This window comes from Cibotium barometz, chromosome 29, assembly GCF_041138505.1.
Source record: "Cibotium barometz isolate CiBa-2024 chromosome 29, ASM4113850v1, whole genome shotgun sequence".
Classification (NCBI taxonomy): domain Eukaryota; kingdom Viridiplantae; phylum Streptophyta; class Polypodiopsida; order Cyatheales; family Cibotiaceae; genus Cibotium; species Cibotium barometz.
The window spans coordinates 39,670,462-39,690,520 of NC_141074.1; the positions used below are offsets into that span (position 1 = coordinate 39,670,462).

The 20,059-nt window shown below is 49.1% G+C and overlaps 1 protein-coding gene across 7 annotated transcripts in view; it reads right to left on the bottom strand.

Annotated features, from left to right (window-relative positions):
- LOC147622170 (regulator of nonsense transcripts UPF3-like) overlaps positions 1-20,059 on the bottom strand; it is a 131,211-nt gene that overhangs the window by 12,807 nt on the left and 98,345 nt on the right. For all 7 annotated transcript variants that reach the window (XM_086823276.1, XM_086823277.1, XM_086823273.1 and 4 more), the window contains 2 exons: positions 19,602-19,715; positions 19,315-19,495 (listed from right to left, as the gene is read on the bottom strand). In XM_086823276.1, the coding sequence (XP_086679402.1) occupies positions 19,315-19,495; positions 19,602-19,715 (295 nt within the window). The remainder of the gene's footprint in view (positions 1-19,314; positions 19,496-19,601; positions 19,716-20,059) is intronic.

The following is a 20,059-nucleotide window of genomic DNA, read 5'->3' on the forward strand; positions in this document are numbered from 1 at the left end:
CTGGTCTCCGCCGGGAGTATCTTCCGCTCCTCTCCAGGCTCGGAGCATTGGTGGACTCGGTTCTTGAGACGGGCCCCTCAGCAGCTTCAGTGGTGGCCAGAGCAGCTGGGCTACCTTCGGTCAGAGTGTTGGTATCTGACATCTCCTCCCTTCCTAAGGTCATTCAGCTACCTAGGATAGGGGGGGGGTGGATAGATCAGAGAGTGGAGTTCTCGGGGCTCCCGAACCAGTGCTTCATTTGCAGGCAGGTCGGTCATTTGGCCAAGGCCTGCCCTCGCAGGAGACCTCGGCCCTCACCACAGCAGCAGGCCACGGATGGCCCGCCCACAGAATCGGCTCGGCAGGCAGCCTCAGGGACACCTGCTCAGGCCTCAGAGACCTCGGAGTGGCAGCCTGGACAGGGGCGCCGTCGAGGGAGACAGCCACAGCAGCACGCCCAGATACCGCTGCAGCAGCAGCCACAGTCTCAGCCTCACTGGGTTCCCGTGAGGAACAGATTTGCTCCCCTTCAGGAGGAGACCCCTGCAGCGACCGAGGACCAGGAGATGCCAGCTCCCCCTCCTTCACCTCCCCCACACCCACCCCCTCCCACCGCCTCGCGTCCACCATCGCCTCCTCCCGCCCCCGCTCCGGTCTCGGCAACGGCTCCCTCTCCTCCTCCCTCGCCTCCCCCTCCTCCCCCTCCGCCCGCCTCGCCTTCCCGGGAGGTCCAGGCAGTTCCCTGGCGCTCACCTGCAGTCCGGAGGGCGCTGAGCACTGACCTCGCTCGAGCATCACAGAGGAGACCTATGCCGATTAGGGCCTCACGGATTTCATCTATCCGCAGTCGGCTGAGTCGCCTCGGCATTCGTCAGCGCTCGGAGGCGTTTGATTATACCTTTACACGGCTTTTTGGAGCCGAGGGCCCCCATGAGCCAGCACCCATCCGAGTGCATGTAGTGATACCTCCGGCCCGCGGGGAGGAGGCACTAGACTCAGCGGTGGCCTTCTCGTTCCCTCTATGTGGACCTTGTGACCGGGAGTGGACTCTAGAGCTCGCTCTCAGCACGTTGAAGACTCAGGCAGTTGAGTTTTCTCATCACATGAGCGATTTGGAGGTTACAGATGTGATAGGCCGACTTTGGGAGTTGGCTCATTTTTTCTTGGATCCCGGGAGTGTGGATTCATCCGGGATTCGGCATTTGGTCATGCCCATAGTTGCAGATTTGGCACGCGACCCAGGATTTGTGAGTATACACGAGGTTACTATGTCAGAGCAAGAGGCAGTCGCCATGGGTCACAGCCACTGGCGCCTGATCCGGGATTCTTGCAGTACACCGGGTGGGCAGACTCGCAGCCGTTCGGATGGGGACTACTCTCCATCCAAGCCGCTTGCGAAGGCTCGCCGCACGGCTGAGACAGCATCCACCTCAGTAGGACATCCATGAGGATCATCTCATGGAATGTACAGGGCCTTGGCGGAGCACACTTTATACGCTATCGAGGCTGCTTGAGGCAGGAGCTACAGAGATGCCTGGTTGGTGGCAGCATTGACATTCTGATGATGCAGGAGCACCACTTGGGTGAGAGCAGGATCCGGAGATATGGTTCGGTGATGCCTGGTAGATGGGACACTTTCTGGTCTGCAGGGTTTGGTCCTTTGGGTGGACAGGGAGGAGTATGCATGGTTATTGCAGATGCATGGCGGCAGGCCATTGTGGATCGAGGGATCATTGTGCCTGGTAGAGCACAGTATGTCATTCTGCGGATGCATGATGAGCTATTGGGTGTGCTCAACATCTATGCGCCCAATCATGCTAGTGCCAGAGCAGAGTTCTGGACTCAGGTCACAGATGCATTGCCAGAGGCCGCACATTGGTGTGTTGGGGGAGACTTCAACATGCTTGAGGACCCGGCAGATAGGGTGGGAGGCAGTCATGTTACAGTGCACGGCACGGAGCTTGCAGCTTGGGACCGGTTTTGCATGTCACTGAGGATCACTGATGCATGGCAGCATGGGGCTTTCTCCCGGTCTCAGGACAGTCTTAGTTTCTCTCGGTCGGATCGCCGGCAGGGAGGGACTAATCTATCTCGGATTGATCGCTTTTATGTGGGCGATTGGTTGGGGGAGCGAGGGGGCTCCGTCGGCATTCTTGCTGGCACCTCATTTTCAGATCATGCGCCAGTTATATTGACTTTGGAGGAGGGGACACGGGAGCCCAGCTTGCAGTTGAGGATCCCAGAGCGGGTACTTGCAGACCCCAGTCTCGCTGAGGACATTGAGAGGATCTGGCATGATAGTCAGTGCTCTGACCAGGATGCAGCGGGCCAGTGTGCCCAGGGACTCATTGATCTTAGCTCTTTTCTGCACGCTGCAGCTTTGACACGACTGGGAGAGATTCGAGAGCGGGAGCAACGGCTGAGACGCAGCCTTGCTTCGCTACAGCGCCTTCAGGAGCAACAGCCAGCATGTGAGTGGGTGGCGTCCCAGCTGAGCCAGGCCCGCCAGGAGGTTAGAGAGGCAGAGGAGCAGAGACATGAGTTTTACTATCGTCGTCAGGCCTCTCAGTGGACGCAGCTTGGTGATAGAGTGACTGGGGAGTTTTTTGAGATCACTGGACCCCGTCATGCGCGAGCAGGGGTTCGCCAGCTTGGTAGACCGGATGGATCGATAGCTACTGAGCTCGGGGAGATCAGAGACATTGCCACTGCTTTTTATAGTGACTTGCTTTCAGCGGAGCTAGCCACTGAGGATCGAGATGTATGCAGACAGACTGTGTGGGCCCATGTGCAGAGGAGGGTCACAGACCATATGCGCACAGTTTTAGGTGCGCCTCTGTCAGAGACTGAGCTTGCCGAGGCCTTGAGGGTCCTGCCACGACATAGTTGCCCAGGGGAGGACGGACTGACGCCGGCCTTTTTTATGCGCTATTGGGACCTTTTGGGGCCAGGCCTCCGCAGGGGCTTTCAGCATGTTTTGGACACTGGGGTGATGCCGCAGAGCTTTTCAGAGGGCTTGATCTATCTTATCCCCAAGGGGGAGGGAGTATCAGATGATATTCGGCATTGGAGGCCTATTACGATCCTCAATACTGTCTACAAGGTCTTGGCAAAGGCCTTGAGTTTGAGGATCCAGCCCTTCCTGGGGGAGTTGATTCATGCTACTCAGACAGGATTTGTCAAGGAGCGCAGTATCCTTGACAACATCTTTACTTTCTGGGAGGCGACGGCCCGAGCTAGGTTTCTTGGCGAGGACTTGGTCGTGATGCTTCTCGATTTTGAGAAGGCATACGATAGAGTTGATTGGGGATTCTTAGAGGGCACTATGCTACGCCTGGGCTTTGAGCCAGGATGGATCAGAGGGGTGGCAGCTTTGTATTCCACAGCTCGCAGCCAGGTGCTGATTGCAGGAGGTCGGGGGCCGAGTTTTGAGCTGACCAGATCAGTCCGTCAGGGGTGTCCTCTCGCCCCTTTCCTTTTTCTCTTCTTTGCGGAGGCTATGAGTATGTATTTGTCGGCAGAGGAGGTTGGTTTGAGAGGACTTCAGCTCCCAGTCCGGGGGGAGGATTTGCTTGATGCTGAGTTTGCAGATGACACGGGCTTATTTTTGCATGGCCAAGAGGCCAATCTTATTCGGGCAGAGCAGTCGCTCCAGGTTTTTAGTGCAGCTTCGGGAGCATTGATCAATTGGCGCAAGACAGTGGCCTTTTGGATCAGTAGTGCTCCCACTCCGGCATGGAGTCCGGACCCCGGTTTTAGATGGATTCCTCCCGGCACAGCAGTGCGGTATTTGGGATGCCCGATTGGCCTCGATTTGTCACCTGAGCAGCAGATTGCCCCGCTTCTTCTGAGCATTCGGAAGAAGCTATTGTATTGGAGTACAGCTCGACTATCCTTGGCTGGGAGGGTGGTGGTGGCAAATCAGGTGCTGTTAGCGACTATGTGGTACATTACGTCTTGCTGGATTTTCTCGAGCTCTTGCATCAGCCAGGTACAGAGGCTGATCAGGAACTTTCTGTGGTCTGGGCGGGACGGTCAGCCAGCTCGGGCAAAGGTTGCATGGGCAGTTATTACACTTCCGCTGGCTCAGGGCGGTTTGGGCATTATAGATCCAGTCGATCAGAGTAGAGCCTTATTGGGGAAGCTTATTGTTCGGGGGTTGCTTCCAGGCGCTGAGCCTTGGAAAGAGCTCCTCTTGCAGCGACTGCAGGCCCGGGCGCCTCCTGCAGGGGGTACTTGGGCACCAGAGATTCGCTGGATCTTCATAGAGATGAGGAGGACAGGCCTCAGTAGAGGATGGGAGGACAGATTTGCTTTGAGTATCCTGAGAGCTTGGGAGCTGCTGAGACCGGGGCTCTCTCAGCGGCCTCCTTCTTGTGTTGAGGAGCGGGCCAGGCAGCCGCTCATCTGGAGCCCAGCGGTTCGTACAGAGCAGGGTCATATGCTGGGTTCTCGGCCTCGTCTAGCCTGGGGACCTTTAGCGGCAGGCCCAGCTCGTAGTTTTGGAGACTGGCAGGCTTTCTGCAGTCTACCAGAGGAGACCTAGGTGGAGAGGCTGAGTCACTTCAGAGGGGGATTGATTATGAGGGATGATATTCAGGAGGCACTTTCAGAGGAGTGGTTCACACCTCTCGAGCCAGTGGCCCCACGGTGGATGGGAGCCTTTACACAGTTGGAGATCCTGATTGCTGTCAGAGCTAGCACTGAGGATGGCAGATGCCTCTATTATGATATTCAGGATGAGGGCAGACTCCAGAGAGTGGAGGTGGAGTCGCCTTTGGTTGCAGAGTGCACCTTTCAGAGGATTCGGGTAGTGGCTGCCGCTTCTCGGAAGTGGCATATTGACCCCGACCCTGCTGACGTGCTCCCGGATTGGCGCATATGGGCATATGCAGCGCGCCCCTTGGCCCGGCTGCAGTGGGACCCCGGAGAGTACGAGTGGCATGATCCTTATGCATCCCTTGAGGCCACAGAGATCACATTTTTCCAGTATACTGTTAGGTTGGGACGGCATATCTTGACGGCGAGGAGGACGGTTTCTCCAGCGGCAGCGGGGCATTGGCGATTGCAGGGACTATCACAGGAGTTCCTGGAGGATTTCTGGGCTCGGCTATGGGCTAGTCGACAGGCCCGCAGGATCTCGGCTTTTCAGTGGCTGGTCGCCCACAGGGGCTCAGCAGTAGGCACTTGGCTTGTTTATAGCGGTCTTCCGGCGGCCTGCGTCCGATGCGGCCACCCTATGGAGACACAGAGACATTGCCTTTGGGACTGCCCTCAGGCACAGCAGATTTGGCTGCGGATGCTGCGTATTCTGGCCCCCCTCTCTCCAGAGGGTATGTTTACGTGGGGTGCCGCTGCTTGGTCGACTTCGTCCGGGCCTGCTATGGGCTATGAGATGGAGCAGGGCAGTCAGGCCACCAGATTTATTAGGGGCCAGCCTCGCCTGGTTCCGGCACCGGATTTCTCGTCCGCCAGCTGGACACAGGAGAGGGATTTACGATGGGAGCTCCTCAGCAGCCTCACCATCTGGTTCACCTGGAGGGCCACGGCCTTTGAGGGGAGATTGGAGCCACCAGCAGAGACTGTTCGGGGGATTTGGCAGGAGTTGATCCACACCCTGCGAGGACAGTACGACCGCATCCGGGGAGACTCGGATGAGGCGATCTTACGGCGCCAGGCCTTTCATACCACTTGGCGCTGCGGCCCGTTCTACACCCTACACACGGGATCCCCCCGTTGGCACTACAGGCCACCTGTTTGGCTCTTTCCCCCCCCCATTGTATGATTTAGCCGCTCAGTCCTTTAGACTGATGCTTGTATTTTGCAGCACCTAGGGAGAGTCTCCCGGGCTGCCATGATGTATTCACTGCTCTTCTCTCTGTTAGGAGCAGGAGAGATCTCTTTTGTAGCCCTACGGGCGTTTTTTTACATAACTAATGAAAGGATCTTTTCTCGGAAAAAAAAAAAAAAACTCTGTATCAAGATATGCTCTCTCTCTCTCACAAACACACACACACACACACACACACACACACACACACACACACACACACACCCATATGAGCATATATTCACACAAAGCCCTTCGTACTGAGTTTTTGTAAAACCTCCGGAGATGCAGGGCAGACTCACCCATAATGAAGCCTAGCACTAAGGGAAGTAGCAAATAGGAAGAATTAGTATAGTGAATAAGTAGTTGATAGGGCAAATGCACCGCTAAAGATAGAAAGAATTAGCACAATATCAACTGGCCGCAACTCGGATGAAAACTTCACAATGTGAAATCTGCATGATTTGGAGTTCTCCAACCGGGGAATGTTGAAAGTATTTGCAGCCATCCTGCATGTAGAAAACTCCTTCTCTGAAGCGTCAAAAAATGCAGCCTGCAAGGTTGAAGAAGCAGGAAAGAGAGAGGGTTCTGAAGGGTGGGAGAGAGGGGGTGGGATAGAAAAGGTAGAGGAGGCTGTCCAAGCGGAAAGCAGATGCTTCTAGGGAGGAAAAAAAACTGTGCAGGCTGTTTGAGGAGTAACGCAGCCTCCTGTGGAAGAAAATGCAGCCTATGTAGGCTGTCCGGACAGAAACACAGCCCTCTGAAGCAAAGGCGCAACCTCCTGATGATGTTGCACAGCCTGAGCAGGCTGTGCAGGTAGAAACGCAGCCGTCTGGAGCTGAAAACGCAGCCTGGGCAGAAAGACGCAACCTGCTGTAGCAAAAAACGCAGCCTGTACAGGCTTTTACAGCCCACCTCCTCTGGAAAAAAAAATGTAGGTGCTGTCCAGCAAATCCTCAGTCCTGAACCCGCTTTGATACCATGACAAAGTGCCAAACAGTGAAAGAAAATTGAAGTTCACAAATATAGGATGCACAGGAACTGAAGGCAATGATATTCACCAAAAGGTGGTTACAAAGCTGGAGTAGGCAGCACAAGGCACACCGTAGGTGCAGCCAAGATCCTAGACTATGCGGAAAATGAGATAATACAACTGAGGGCAGAGCCCATGCTAATATATCACCTACGACTGGAGAAAAGGTATATGTAGAGGGTCCCGGAGAGGTCCAGAAGGTGGAGATGATCCCTCCAACACTTGTCTGCCCCTATTTGCATCTCCAGTCGGTGGTCAGAGCTCCACCTGTACCTGCAGCACACGCATCATGGACAGATGTCATCATCTGTAGCCATCTCTGTGTAGCAACCTGCAAACCCTAGCTGTCGAAGCTTCTGCTGCTCGCCCGGTCTTGCCATCAGCTTCTCATCCGTGAACCCCACAACAAAGCTAAACGATAAGGTTTTCCAAAATCTTATTTTTTAGGTGTGTAAAGTGCCTGTAAAGGAGCGCACAAGCCTTGTTAGTGCTGTATCTGCAGATTCAGAAAATTAGGGTTTTTCAGATTTGGACCTTTTTACAAATTAAGGTGAAATCGTCTCCTGCATTTCAATAAAATTGGGGCTTTCTGCAAAATCAGCAATCTGCATCAAAATTGAAGCTCTTGCATAGGCCCAATTTTGGGTGTTCCTCAAAATCAGGTAAAATCAGGGTTTTTGCCAAATTGGCCAAAATTGGCAAAATTAGGCTCGCCGGCAACATATTGAAGACTCCATAACGCCATGGAAGGGCAATAGCCTGGAAGCAACGCCAAAAGCAACCCTACTTCTCTAACACAACCCAAAAAGCGTCTAAACTTCCAAAAATAATTTGTAATTTTGTGTGTTGTGCTTTCCCGCATGTGTTCTTGCCTTTATTATTTTCCTTTTATTTGTATGTCATGGGTTCTTTGCCCGGGATGTCCCCAAAACAAGATATAATAATAATAATCTCTTGTGTGTTTTTCTCGTGTCTGTTATATGTTTGTACCGCCTTATGTTATGAAAGGCTCCACTATCCCAATCTGACCCTGTTTAAATCCGGAGGGGTTGATCTTTGAGTAGATTGATGTAAGTTAAAGTCATGTGTGATCAAGCTCCATCTCCACTATCCCAATCTAACCCTGTTGAAATCCGGGGGGGTTGATCTTTGAGTAGATTGATGTAAGTTAAAGTCATGTGTGATCAAGCTCCATTTGCAGGCTTGACTGTGATATGTTGTATCATGTTAGGTATGGCCACTTTGATCTTTTGCATCACATGGTGCCGATGAGCCCAACTCACCATGCCTATTGAAGGTCTATCTTGATACACCTTCACCTTCGCTCTGAAGGGAGGTTTGATGGGATTTGGAGTTGCATGTGTGCGTGTCCGTCTCCTTTGTCCACCCTGTGTGTCCACCAATGCGTAAGTGTGTATAAATGTGAACACCCCTTATATATGTAAGTGTGCTTATATGTGTCTGTGAACCTACTCTTATAAGTAGATAAGATAAGTGTGTGTGACCTATGCAGTTATGTCACCGAAGCTGATATGTGTCACTTGCTTATGGTTTGTGTGAGTCAAAAGATAAGACTGCTTGTCTATAAAAGCATGTACTTGGTTTGTGTGAGTCAAAAGATAAGACTGCTTCCCTACAAAAGCATGTCCTTGGTGCAAGTTATTACATCAATCAAAGCAAATCATTGTGCATGCTGAGAGTCCTACAGGCCCGGAAAGAGGGCAAGAGAGCATTCTATCGCGATGGTCGTGTCATCATCGATGGCAAGGCCACCGATTAGCACCAGGCGGCCTATGGGACATCGGCTATGGAGGATCTAGATTCACAGATACACACAGCAGTTTGGAACTGCAATGGAGCACTTTGGACACATACTGGGAGGATGGAGTAGGTCATGGAGGGACGGAACATCATACTACTTACAAAGACACACCAGAGCCCAGAGAGGGGGCTACCCAAAGTAGAGGGTTATCAATGGGAGTCTGTCTACACACAGGGGGACCACACGGCAGAGCACATCGAGAGGATCTGGAGGTATAGCGGTACTCTTCAGGCGAGAGTTACATGAGCGCCTACGGGTGGTAGCACGTGATCAGGAGGCTAGATACATGTGGATCAGACTGCATCTCTTGGCAGAGAGGGTGTTATACATTGCTCTATGCTACTTCTCTCCTAGAGGATCGAGATATGCCATGACAACAGAGGAGGAGAGTAGAGAGGAGGAGGACACAGGGCCATTGGGAGAGTCACCAAATGCAGCCCTTTCATATGAGATCATACACTACTCCAACCTGGGGGAAGTCCTCCTTATGGGGGACTTCTTATAACGGGATGAGACAGTGGCAGGATTCAGGAGCACTGACATGCTTTCCACGGTCAGGGGGAGGTAGCACAGTGGACTACATCATGGGGTCCATGGAGACCACACAGGCAGTGACATCTTTCACCATCCCCCCCTCTGTCCTATCGGTGCGGATCACACGTACCTGTTGCTGTCACTGGCGAGCTCCACACCAGCACCCACACAGTCCACAAAGGCTGTGTATATGAGCATCATGTATATGACGGGCTACTCCAAATGGATCCCCTGTCACCCCTAGACACACTCACCACTCAGATGTCATCTCTACTACATACGGCTACCACCCGCAGCTTCCCCCATCACACACATCAAACACACAGATAGATCTGGGAGCACGCCCCAGAATCGGTGGTATGATGACGAGTGCAGAGAGCTATACAGACACCTTCGTGCCTAGAGAGCACTGGGGACCATTACACAGACACAGGCGAGCCGACAAATACGGACCCTCACACGCCGTAAGAGGCGTGCATATGAGGAGGCACAGTATTGGGATATGTACCACCTTCTCATGAGCAGAGATGCAGCCACTGCATGGCGCAGGATGAGAGAGCCTCGCCCTCGTACCCCGATTGAGGATCCACACACATGGCACACACATGCAAAGAGCCTCTACCATATCCCTCAGCAACGCCGGTTACAGCATGGGAGATCGGCTGACCACACAGGTATACAGAGTGAGCATCTTATTTATGCAGCTGACACACTGGCACCCTTTGTTGCTCAGGGCACTAGTGGAGGGCCTACCAGCTGAGTGGACTGTGCACACCATCGTGCCTCTCCACAAAGCGAGAGACATGCTAGACCCCAGCAGCTACAGGACTATCATGATTGGTCATACATTGGCCAAACTTTATGGTGCAGTGCTCGAGGAAGAGTTGAGCTCATATGCAAAGAAGGAGGGACTGCGAGCACCAAGGCAAACTGGATTCCTACGAGCTTTCTCCACTATTGACCATATATTCACTCTGAGATGTTTGATTGATCAGGCTAGCGCACCGGAGAGGAGATTATACTGTTGCTTTGTAGATTTCCGCAAAGCATTTGACACGGTGCCACGGGAGAGACTCTTCCAGTGCCTCCAGTCATTGGGGATCCCATCAGAGATGGTCTGGGGCATCTATGCTTTATATGAGCAGGTCCTCGGACGCATACAATGCCCCGGGGGGCTATCTGATGTTATTGCTAGCACCATAGGTGTGAAGCAAGGATGCCCACTCTCTCCTACACTATTTGGGCTATACATTGATGAGGTGGCTGACTTCATTGTTCACGGTGGTGGGGATGGGGTAGACATCTCAGGTACCACAGTCCACATTATGCTATATGTAGATGATATTATTTTGGTCTCTGAGTCGCAGATAGGACTACAGCATCATCTCCATGCACTTGATGACTTCTGCACACAGAGGGGACTTACAGTGAACCTTGGAAAAACCAAGGTCATGATTTTCCACACCTCAGGGCCGGTTCGACGACAGGCCATCTTCACACTAGCAGGAGGACAGGTAGAGGTGGTAGACTCGTATGTGTACTTGGGGATTACATTCCCGACTCCGCCAGGAAGATTTACTATGGCACAGGCAGCCAGGGATAGACTCACACGAGGGTATGCAGCTCTGGCCATGCTAGAGAGACAATGTCACCAGGCACACTTCCAGGAGCCCCGCACAAAGGGGTGGTTGTTTGACACACTAGTCACCCTTGCTTTGATGTATGCTGCAGCAGTATGGGCACCTGGGCTCGCCACCTCCGCATGGTCTCAGATAGAGAGGCCTCAGATAGAGAGGCCTCATATTCTCATGCTCTCACACGGATGATCCGCAGCAAACCCTCTGTCCCACATGACATTGTCCGAGCGGAGTTTGCTGCACCTCCTATGCTAGTAGATGCCCTCTTCCAGACGATCTGCTTCATACAGAGAATCAGAGATATGCCATCACATCAACTCTCACATAGAGCTTTTGAGGCGTCTAGGCAGCTCACAGAGAGTGGAGATAGGAGATAATGGTATTCACAGATGATACAGTTGCTCACTCAACATGGTCTCAACATAGATCACCTGCCACCTTTCCAGTATGATATAAATGCACCACACATCCAGCTCTCTCACAGTGAGAGGAACAAAGTCCTTCGGCAGGATTTATGGCAACGATACACTCAGGAGACTTGGATTACACCCAGTCAGCCTCTACCACTGAAGATGCTATACTACAGAGATCAATTTATGTGTATCTCAGCGGATGGATTCATTCAGCGACCCGGATATATGGATGTGTACATGCCTCACGGTGCCCGAGTGGCGATTGGCCAACTCAGAGTGTCATCACACCAGCTTGAGATTGAGGCAAGTAGGGCAGCACAGATCCCCAGAGCAGAGAGGATATGCAGACTATGCCAGGAGGAGGTTGAGAGTGAGGAGCATTATGTATGCAGATGCAGAGCATATAGTGTCATTAGAGAGATACACCACCATCTTCAGTGGGCATCCCTTGCTCCGCCAGATCATGGAGTCTGCAGACCAGCGTAGATTTGGCCAGTTCTTGCTAGAGACACAGCGCCATAGAGAGACACTGCTACGGACTCATACCACAGGGAGAGGTGGGCGACAGCTCCAGCTCACTGATTTCTTCCAGAGATCTATCCCAGTGCCTACCCTGACACAAGAGGGGGTTACACTTCAGCGCGCTGTGGACCTCCGAGCCAGACGGAGACCGAGAGCACCAAGCTACCAGACTCCCAGACTACATCAGAGGGAGATCACAGAGATACGGGCTCGACATCAGCACCATATCCAAGAGCAGCTCGCTCACTTACACTCACACATGGAGATCATGCTCCGAGGGAGTTTTGCCTCGCCATCGCCTATGTATCACATATTACACCCCCATTATGGTATTGGTTGGAGCTAGACAGATTTGCATTGCATTCTTGTATACCCTATGCATATAGGTTGCATACTGAGCCTCTAGTAGTAGTGCTCCATCCATCACACCCCCCCACTAGCTCAGGACTTTCATAGTTTATTTCATGTTCATTTTGTCCTTTTTTTTTTTGGACATCCAGAGGACATCGACAGTTGTACATTGATTTGTCTCATAGGTCGAGTTCGGCCTCTAGTAGACGTTAATACAGCTTTCTTTCTTTCTTTCTTTCTTTCTAGCTCTCTCTCTCTCCACATCACATCATGGACATCTTTCACCCCCCTTAGCTGTGCAAGAAACCTAACCCTAACCCTAATCTCCTGACATTGCCTACAAAAAGCATGTACTTGATTGAAGTAATACAGTAGTCACATCATTGAGTCGTGCAACAAACTCGCTCTCTAGCTTTGTTCTCTTTCTCTCTCTCTCTCTCTCTCTCTTCTCTCTATCTCTCTGCATACACCGGCGACATGGACATCTTCCATCCCCTTTATGCCTACCTAACCCTAACCCTAGGCTATGTCTTCAATTGGTATCAAAGCCTCTGTCTCTACATGTATGGTTATGTGCTCACCATAGTCTTCACTCTCAGCATCAACGCTTTGTGCTGCTAAAGGTCTTCGCCATCTTCACCTACGCTTCAACATCTTTGCTATCATCCCAATTGCCGTTTACTGCCTTCAACAGTGCAACCACGCTCTTCATTTCCTTTGATGCGTTGCTGCAAGCGTCCACGCTCTTCATCTGCACGTGACTCTCCTTGCTAGTCTTCGCCATCAGCACATTGTGTGCAACCCAACAAATCTGCACCACATCAACAGCATATTGTAGCTGCTATTAGGTGCCACGACCACACATGTTACGTGCAACTCTGCCACGACATTTGACGCCACCTACTTGGACCAGAACCGTGCTATCCACCTCGTTGCGATCTTTGAAATCTGGCCACTATGCCTTGCAAAAGTTGCCACATCATCATAAAAAATTAGGGTTTTCCATAACCAGCCTTGCAATTTTTTGAGTCATGGGCTGAATGCCCTCAGCAACTGTTAACCCATTTCTAGGGTTAACAAGAGCTACTGCCATTATCTTATATCAAGGAGTCAAGGTAGACACTCCAAAAGGTCATACATTCAAGATATGAAGCAATGGTGTCCAAATCTACAACTTGAACGGGCATCCGTAATGGTCCAACGGAATACTTATGGCGAAAGAATGAGCAAGAGCATAGGATTCACTTGGCCACAATGTTTGAAGAGTTGCAAAAGCATAAACTCTTCAAATGCCAAGAAGGGTGAGTTTTTTTCTCTCAGAGATGCACTATTTGGGGCACATTGTAGCCAAGGAGGGTGTGAGAATGGATCCTGCTAAGGTCGAAACCATTCGGAATTGGCCAAAGTTACATAATGTGCATGAGGTCCGTAGCTTTCTTGGATTATGCTCATATTACAAGAGGTTCATAAGGCATTTTACCAAGATTGCCTCGCCATTACATGCGCTTACAAAGAAGAAACCCACTTTCAAATGGACCCACTGAAACTCGCGGCGGGTACCCAGGGGACTAGGGCCTTTGACACACTTGTTGATCCCATCAATGCATATCAAAACACTTAAACATGGCCACAACCTTAACACATATCCATCATCACTTTGCATAAAACATAAAAGTTGGACAAAACATCCACAAATGCTGAAAATGGAGCTTGCACGTGTGACCGCATAGAGGCCGGAATGGGCTGACCCCCCCCCCCCCCCCCCTTGGAGAATTTTATTACCCAAGGAGAATAATATCATGTACAAGCTTTGAGAGCCTTACTCTCTCCACGGGAGATGCCGAATTACCCATATACAAATGCCATAACACAGCCCAACACAAGGCAACTCAGCCGGAACATAGGCTATAGAAATGCCGAGCCAACAACATAATCCATATACCTCCGTGTGGGTACTGATTCTTCCCCAAAAACCACGGGTCTTCATGCAATAGAGCTGGTACAGCAAGTACAACTCTCCATTCAGCCGGTACGGCAGGTACAATGGCTGGTACAGCTAGTACATCCGGTACGGTGGTTGGTATAGCAGATACATCCGGTACAAATGCTGGTACAGTAAGTACAAAAGCTGGTACAACAAGTACAAAAGCTGGTACAGCCCGTACAATGGGTGGTACAAGTAGTACAAAAGCTGGTATAGCCGGTACAATGGATGGTACAGCAAGTACAAAGGCTGGTACAACAAGTACAATGGCTTGAAATCATAATAAATGATTAAATACCCTTGCCTTCAATATTTCTTTGCGATAGAAGCCTCCAAAATAGTCCCCAACAACCGGTATTCTTCATGGGCAGCCTTCAAGAGAGAGAGAAAGAGAGTAGCCATCATTAGGGCAGCCTGTAACGGTGGTAGAGGCTAGTGTGCAGCAAGAGAGCCTCTCTTAATGAAGAGAGAGGGCTCCAATTTATAGATTTGGGCCTCCCATGAGCTAAAATGGCAAGAGAAGGCTACAATGACAAGTGGAGAGCCACACAATAGCTGAAGTGACAAGTGTGAGGCCACTTGTCTCACTTTGGTCCACTTTCTTGCCACATGTCCCAATCTAAAAGATAGGTCCTTCCATAATCTTTACCTCTAAAAATATCCCAACTAGTAGACATTCTGTCATAGGCACTTTGCCAACTCTTGGTATCTGCTCAATTCCAGATGTAATGACGCTAACAGAATTTCCATCGGAGTCGGGCCAAAAATAGCAACTCTCCTAAATTTTAGGAGTGTGGTCCTTTGTATTCTAGGATAATCCCCCATTCCCAAAGCTTGTACTTTCCAAATATTTAGACATCCTGGAGTCCACCAGACCCCTTTCATACTGGGAAATGTCCAGGCTGGTGACACCCACGATGAGCAGGATGCCTTCTACCAACTCAAGGATGCTATCATATGTGGGCCTGTATTGATCATTCCGGACTTGCAAAAGCCATTCATGGTGGAATGTGATGCTTGTGGGAATTGCATAGGGACTGTCCTAAATCAAGAGGGTCCTGCAGTGACCTATGAGAGCCGTAGATTGCATGATGCAGAGATCCATATGGACATTTATGAGAAAGAGCTCTTGGTTGTAATTCATGCCTTGAAAATATGGAAGCATTATCTTCTTGGGGCTGAATTTATAGTCAAAACCCATCACCAAAGTTTGAGGTACTTTCTATCTCAAACAAAGCTCTCTGAGAAGCAAATGAGAACGGCAAATTTTCTTTCTATGTTCCATTTTCAGATTGTACACACTTCGAGAAAGAAGAATGTAGTGGCAGATGCCTTGTCCAGGAGGCCATATGTAGCTATCGTTTCAGTGGCCTCACATGGGGACTTGACTACCATGCGTGATTTGTACCATTTGGATGGTGATTTTTGCCATATTTGGGCTGATTTGATGGTTGGTCACACACATGCCTCTGATCAAAGAGAGTTATCTCATAAAGAATAACTACTTATGTGTGGTGAAGGATATGCGTCCAAAGGCTATGGAGGAATGTCATGCTCCACCTTATGCTCCACCTTATGCTGGTCATAGAGGTATTTTACATATGATACACATGATTGAGAGGTATTTCTTTTGGCCAAGCATGCGTAAGGACATTGAGGCTTAGCTTGCTTTACCTAGTCATTGGAAGATTCACAATACTTTTCATGTGAGTCTTTTGCGGAAGTATGTGGGGCCAAATCCTGAGGAGCCTGTCATAGAAGATCCACTAGAGGTTGATGAGCTTGAGGAGATCCTCCAACCAAAGTAGATTGTGTTTCACAAGGAGAGAAGACTACCAATTGGAAAGCTTTCCAGGAGATATCTTGTGAAGTTTAACAATTATTTACCCATTGATGCAAAGTGGGTAGATGAGGATTACTTTTGTTGATTACTTGCAACTTTTATAGCCGTATCTTGAGGCTTTCAGTTGAGGTCAACAGATTAGAAGCAAGGGGGGATGTCACCATTTGGCCGTCCATTTGGTTCATCTCCATTTCTGGTGCCACTTCTATGGGACTGTCACTCCATAGAGAGCGGCTAGATTTGTGCCATGTTCACATGAGGCCAGGCCGGTGTCTCATGTGAAAGGGCCAGTTACTTTGTGTCACATGGACAGGAGCTAGTCTCATGCCACCCATGTGTAACCAGGATCGTGTCATATGAACGGGAGCCTGTATCGTGCCACCTGTGTATGGCCAGGACGGTATCTTGTCCATGGGACTGTCACTCCATGGAAGGACCCATGTTTGTTTCACGTCTTCCCTACAGGACTGTCACTCCATAGGAAGGCCGATTTTCACATTCTATCACGGCAAATTCGTGCCCGACCAGAATGTCTTGTACAAGTTTCATGAAAGGGAGATTGCGTCCATTACATGTGCACGTGCATCCATCTTTGTATGCTGGACTTGTTTTTGCGTGACTTGTTTTCGTGTGATTGCCTACTATGTCGTACCAGTGCATCGAAGGGAGACGCCCCCCAATGTACCATGGGTGTGCCTGTCTGTTGATACGTTGGTGTGGCATGTGAACATGTGGTAAGTATCCTTTTTGACCCTTTTTTTTTAATGTTATATTTATAACTTATGCTAACCTTTGTACTTATAAGGTTATATGTTCACATTCATTAAACCATTGGCCATAGACAATAATAAGTGTGGGTGCCCAAAGTTCACTTGTAGTGTAACTAAAGCTTATAACTCAACTTGCCATGCAAACTAAACCCCATGCATGCACTTAACTATCTAGTCTCTAGCCTGGATTATTGTTTTTATTTTTTTGCTACATGCAGGTGATCATCAACTACTCATGTGCATCCTGCTCGTCGACCTTATGTACACGCTTGAACCCAACTTGAAGCTACTGTCCGTACTAAGCTATACAGAAATCCGTACTGTAGTACAGATCCGTACCATCTACGCTGAATCTGCTCGCTGTCTTGGTGCTGCTGCTGCTGACTGCTCTGCAGACCTAACTGTACAGCCGCCATACATCAGTACGGCTATACCGTACAACCAGCTCTAGTACCTAGTGGTCCTGCTAGAGATTTGACTTTCCTGTTTGGCACCTGCTTCTCGACACTTCTCCTATGCGTGGATTTGCTTCTATGACAGGTGCTATCATTTATGTTATGTTGAGCAAAGTTTAACGCTTATCATTCTTCCTAGATTTGTGTGTAGAGTACTTGCTATCTCTCTCTCTCTCTCTCTCTCTCTCTCAGATTTTGCGAGATTCTATGTCCCTGTGCTTGCCCTAACCACACTCTCAAGTTTTGAGAGCCAATGAAGGTCGGTGGACCTGGGAATCCGGGAGCAAAGCTTTCATTTGGAGTAAAGGTTTTCCTCCCTCCACAATGAATCACCCTGCCAAGTTGGGCGTGCCTATTGGTGCACGGTCCTGGAAGACCATTGTAGTGCAGGTGCCTAGTCTAGTGAAGGTGGGAGACTGCCTGTGACACGGTCTTCATCAACAAATCGTTTCTTCACCGGCAACATCTATTGTATTTGATTCATTTGTATTCACTCCATGTATGGAGGCATCTGGCTCATAAGCACGTGAAACTTGTAATCATCAAATACTCCAAGAAATACAATTTGTATTGAGAGGGGGGGTCAGCCCTTTCTAGCCCTAGCGGTGGTGTCAAGTTATGTATTGTCATTTTCAGCTTTGTGGTTGCTTATGTTGTTCATTAATATCAAGGTTAAGTGATCTAAGATTGTGTATTTGTTTTCCGATTGTGGTTGGTCTCCCGTGGGACACAGTTACATGTGCAGCAAACTCCAATCAGCCAGCTTGTGGAATATTCAAGGGAAGAATGTGCAACATCATTTAATGCTGATAGGTTGTAATCCAACTTGGCTACCCTAAAGTGAAAGTATTCCGTGGATGGTAAAGCTACTCTCAGGAAAAACCACTCATGCCTCCACAATGTCAAGAGAGACATCGTTAGAAAGCTACAAAGAGGATATGGAAGGAGAGATCTACAAGGAAGATCACCACTACAGAAACGCCTCCGCACAGCAATGAAGAATTCATCAAATTACTCTTGGAGCAAAACCAAGTTGCTAAGGCAGTAGATAGAGGCCAAAGAAGAAGACGCGGCCAAAAAAAAAGGAGGCTGAAAAAGCCAAAGAAGCTGCTAAAAAGCCAAAAGAGCCCTCATAATTGGAAAGACTTTTCCTCATCATGGAGCAACAACGGCAAAAAGAAGATGCCAAAAAGGCAGAAGATATCACGTGCACCCATGCACTATGGTACATGGTGACCAACTGGCTCATCAACAGTGCGCGAATCATGTACAGAAGTAGTACCTTTTAGGATATTTTGCCGTACAACATTTGTTCCATGGTTCCTTGAAGGACCCATGGAGCAAATGTGTGCGTGGCATTGCTTCAGAGTACACCATTCGGGATGGATGGTTGTACAACAAGGATCGGCTTTGTATCATCAAAAAAAGGGATTTTCATCGGGTGCTTTTGCAGGAAGCACATGATGTTCCGGAGTCAAGACACCTTGGTGAGGACCTTACATTAAAGACTCTTCTTTTGGTCTCACATGAAATAGGATGCGTACCAATATGATTGGTAGAAGTCAAAGCCAAACACTAGGGAAGAAGTCTTCACCCTTTGCCAGTTCGAGAGTTGCCATGGGAGGATGTGGATTGCTGAAGAGCTGGAGGTTCCAGAATGATTGTACCCTTACAGTCATTGATTGGTTTGAGTATGCAGAGCCACCTTATTCCTTGCAAGTCAAATGGACATGCTCTGGAGATGGCCAAGCTGGGAGGTGTTCTTCTTAGATGAAGTCACAATGTAGATTCACATGCCTAGTCACATGATAGCCATGTGACTCCTCACACGCCACGTTGTGTACCGGTCTCCAGGAAGAAGAAGAATCCAAGTTGGATTCTCTGCACAAGGGACACTGGCAGCTTTGACCTCTATTTCCTCATACTCCAGTCCTCCTCCTTCCCTTGCATATAGCACATCTTTTTCTCTAAAACAGTCCCCTTCTCCTCCCTTCTATGTGTTGTGGTCTTGGAGTAAAAAAACAAATTTTTCTCAGAAATTCAAGCTTTCCCTCGTGCTGACCATTCACATCATTCCCTTGAAAACTCAATAACAGTTGCATCTTAGATGTTTTTGCAACACAAAAGCCCGGGATGCTCACTTGAATTTATGCTTTGATTGCTTGAGTTCACTTTGCCAACAGAAGCCTCATGTGGAATCTTCTTGTCTTTTATTTCGAGCACTACTCTCCCTTTTTTGGCTACCAACACATCCCGTCGCTGGTTCTCTTCGCATCGTGGAACATAAGTCGGCTTCTCTTTTGGTCTAGAACCAGGGGAATACTGCCAACAACACAATCATAAGCCTTTTTTATTCAAATTTCATAAGCAAGCTTACACAAAGTCTTCTACAAATACCGTAACCTTTGAAAAGCAAGAAAAAGGCTACCATGGACTTTGTCCTTGATTTATCAGTCCCCCGTTTTGGTAGCATTTTGCTTGAAATTGCTGGAGATGAGTCTCCACCTCGAACACTTATCTTCCCAGCTGCAGTCGACGACTTCTGCTAACAAAAAAATACAGAATATAATAGAATCTGAAAGCAGGGTCATAAGAAGAATTTGCTTTACAGCAATACAATGTAAATTTGCACCAACTTTGCATTGAAAGAGTCATACCTTGTTATGACTCTTATAGTTTGACTACAATGTGCTCAAAATTAGATTGCTTATATAGTACAACACAAAACTCATTTGGCAAATGGCTCATGACTGGTTTTCCATGGCCAAGCTACACTCATTGAAATATATATAAAAAAGTAGAAACAAAAACAATAATTATAACAAGTTATTTACTTTTGAATGATGTCTTCGGTGACTTGCACGTATGGATGCACATTGTTTCCCT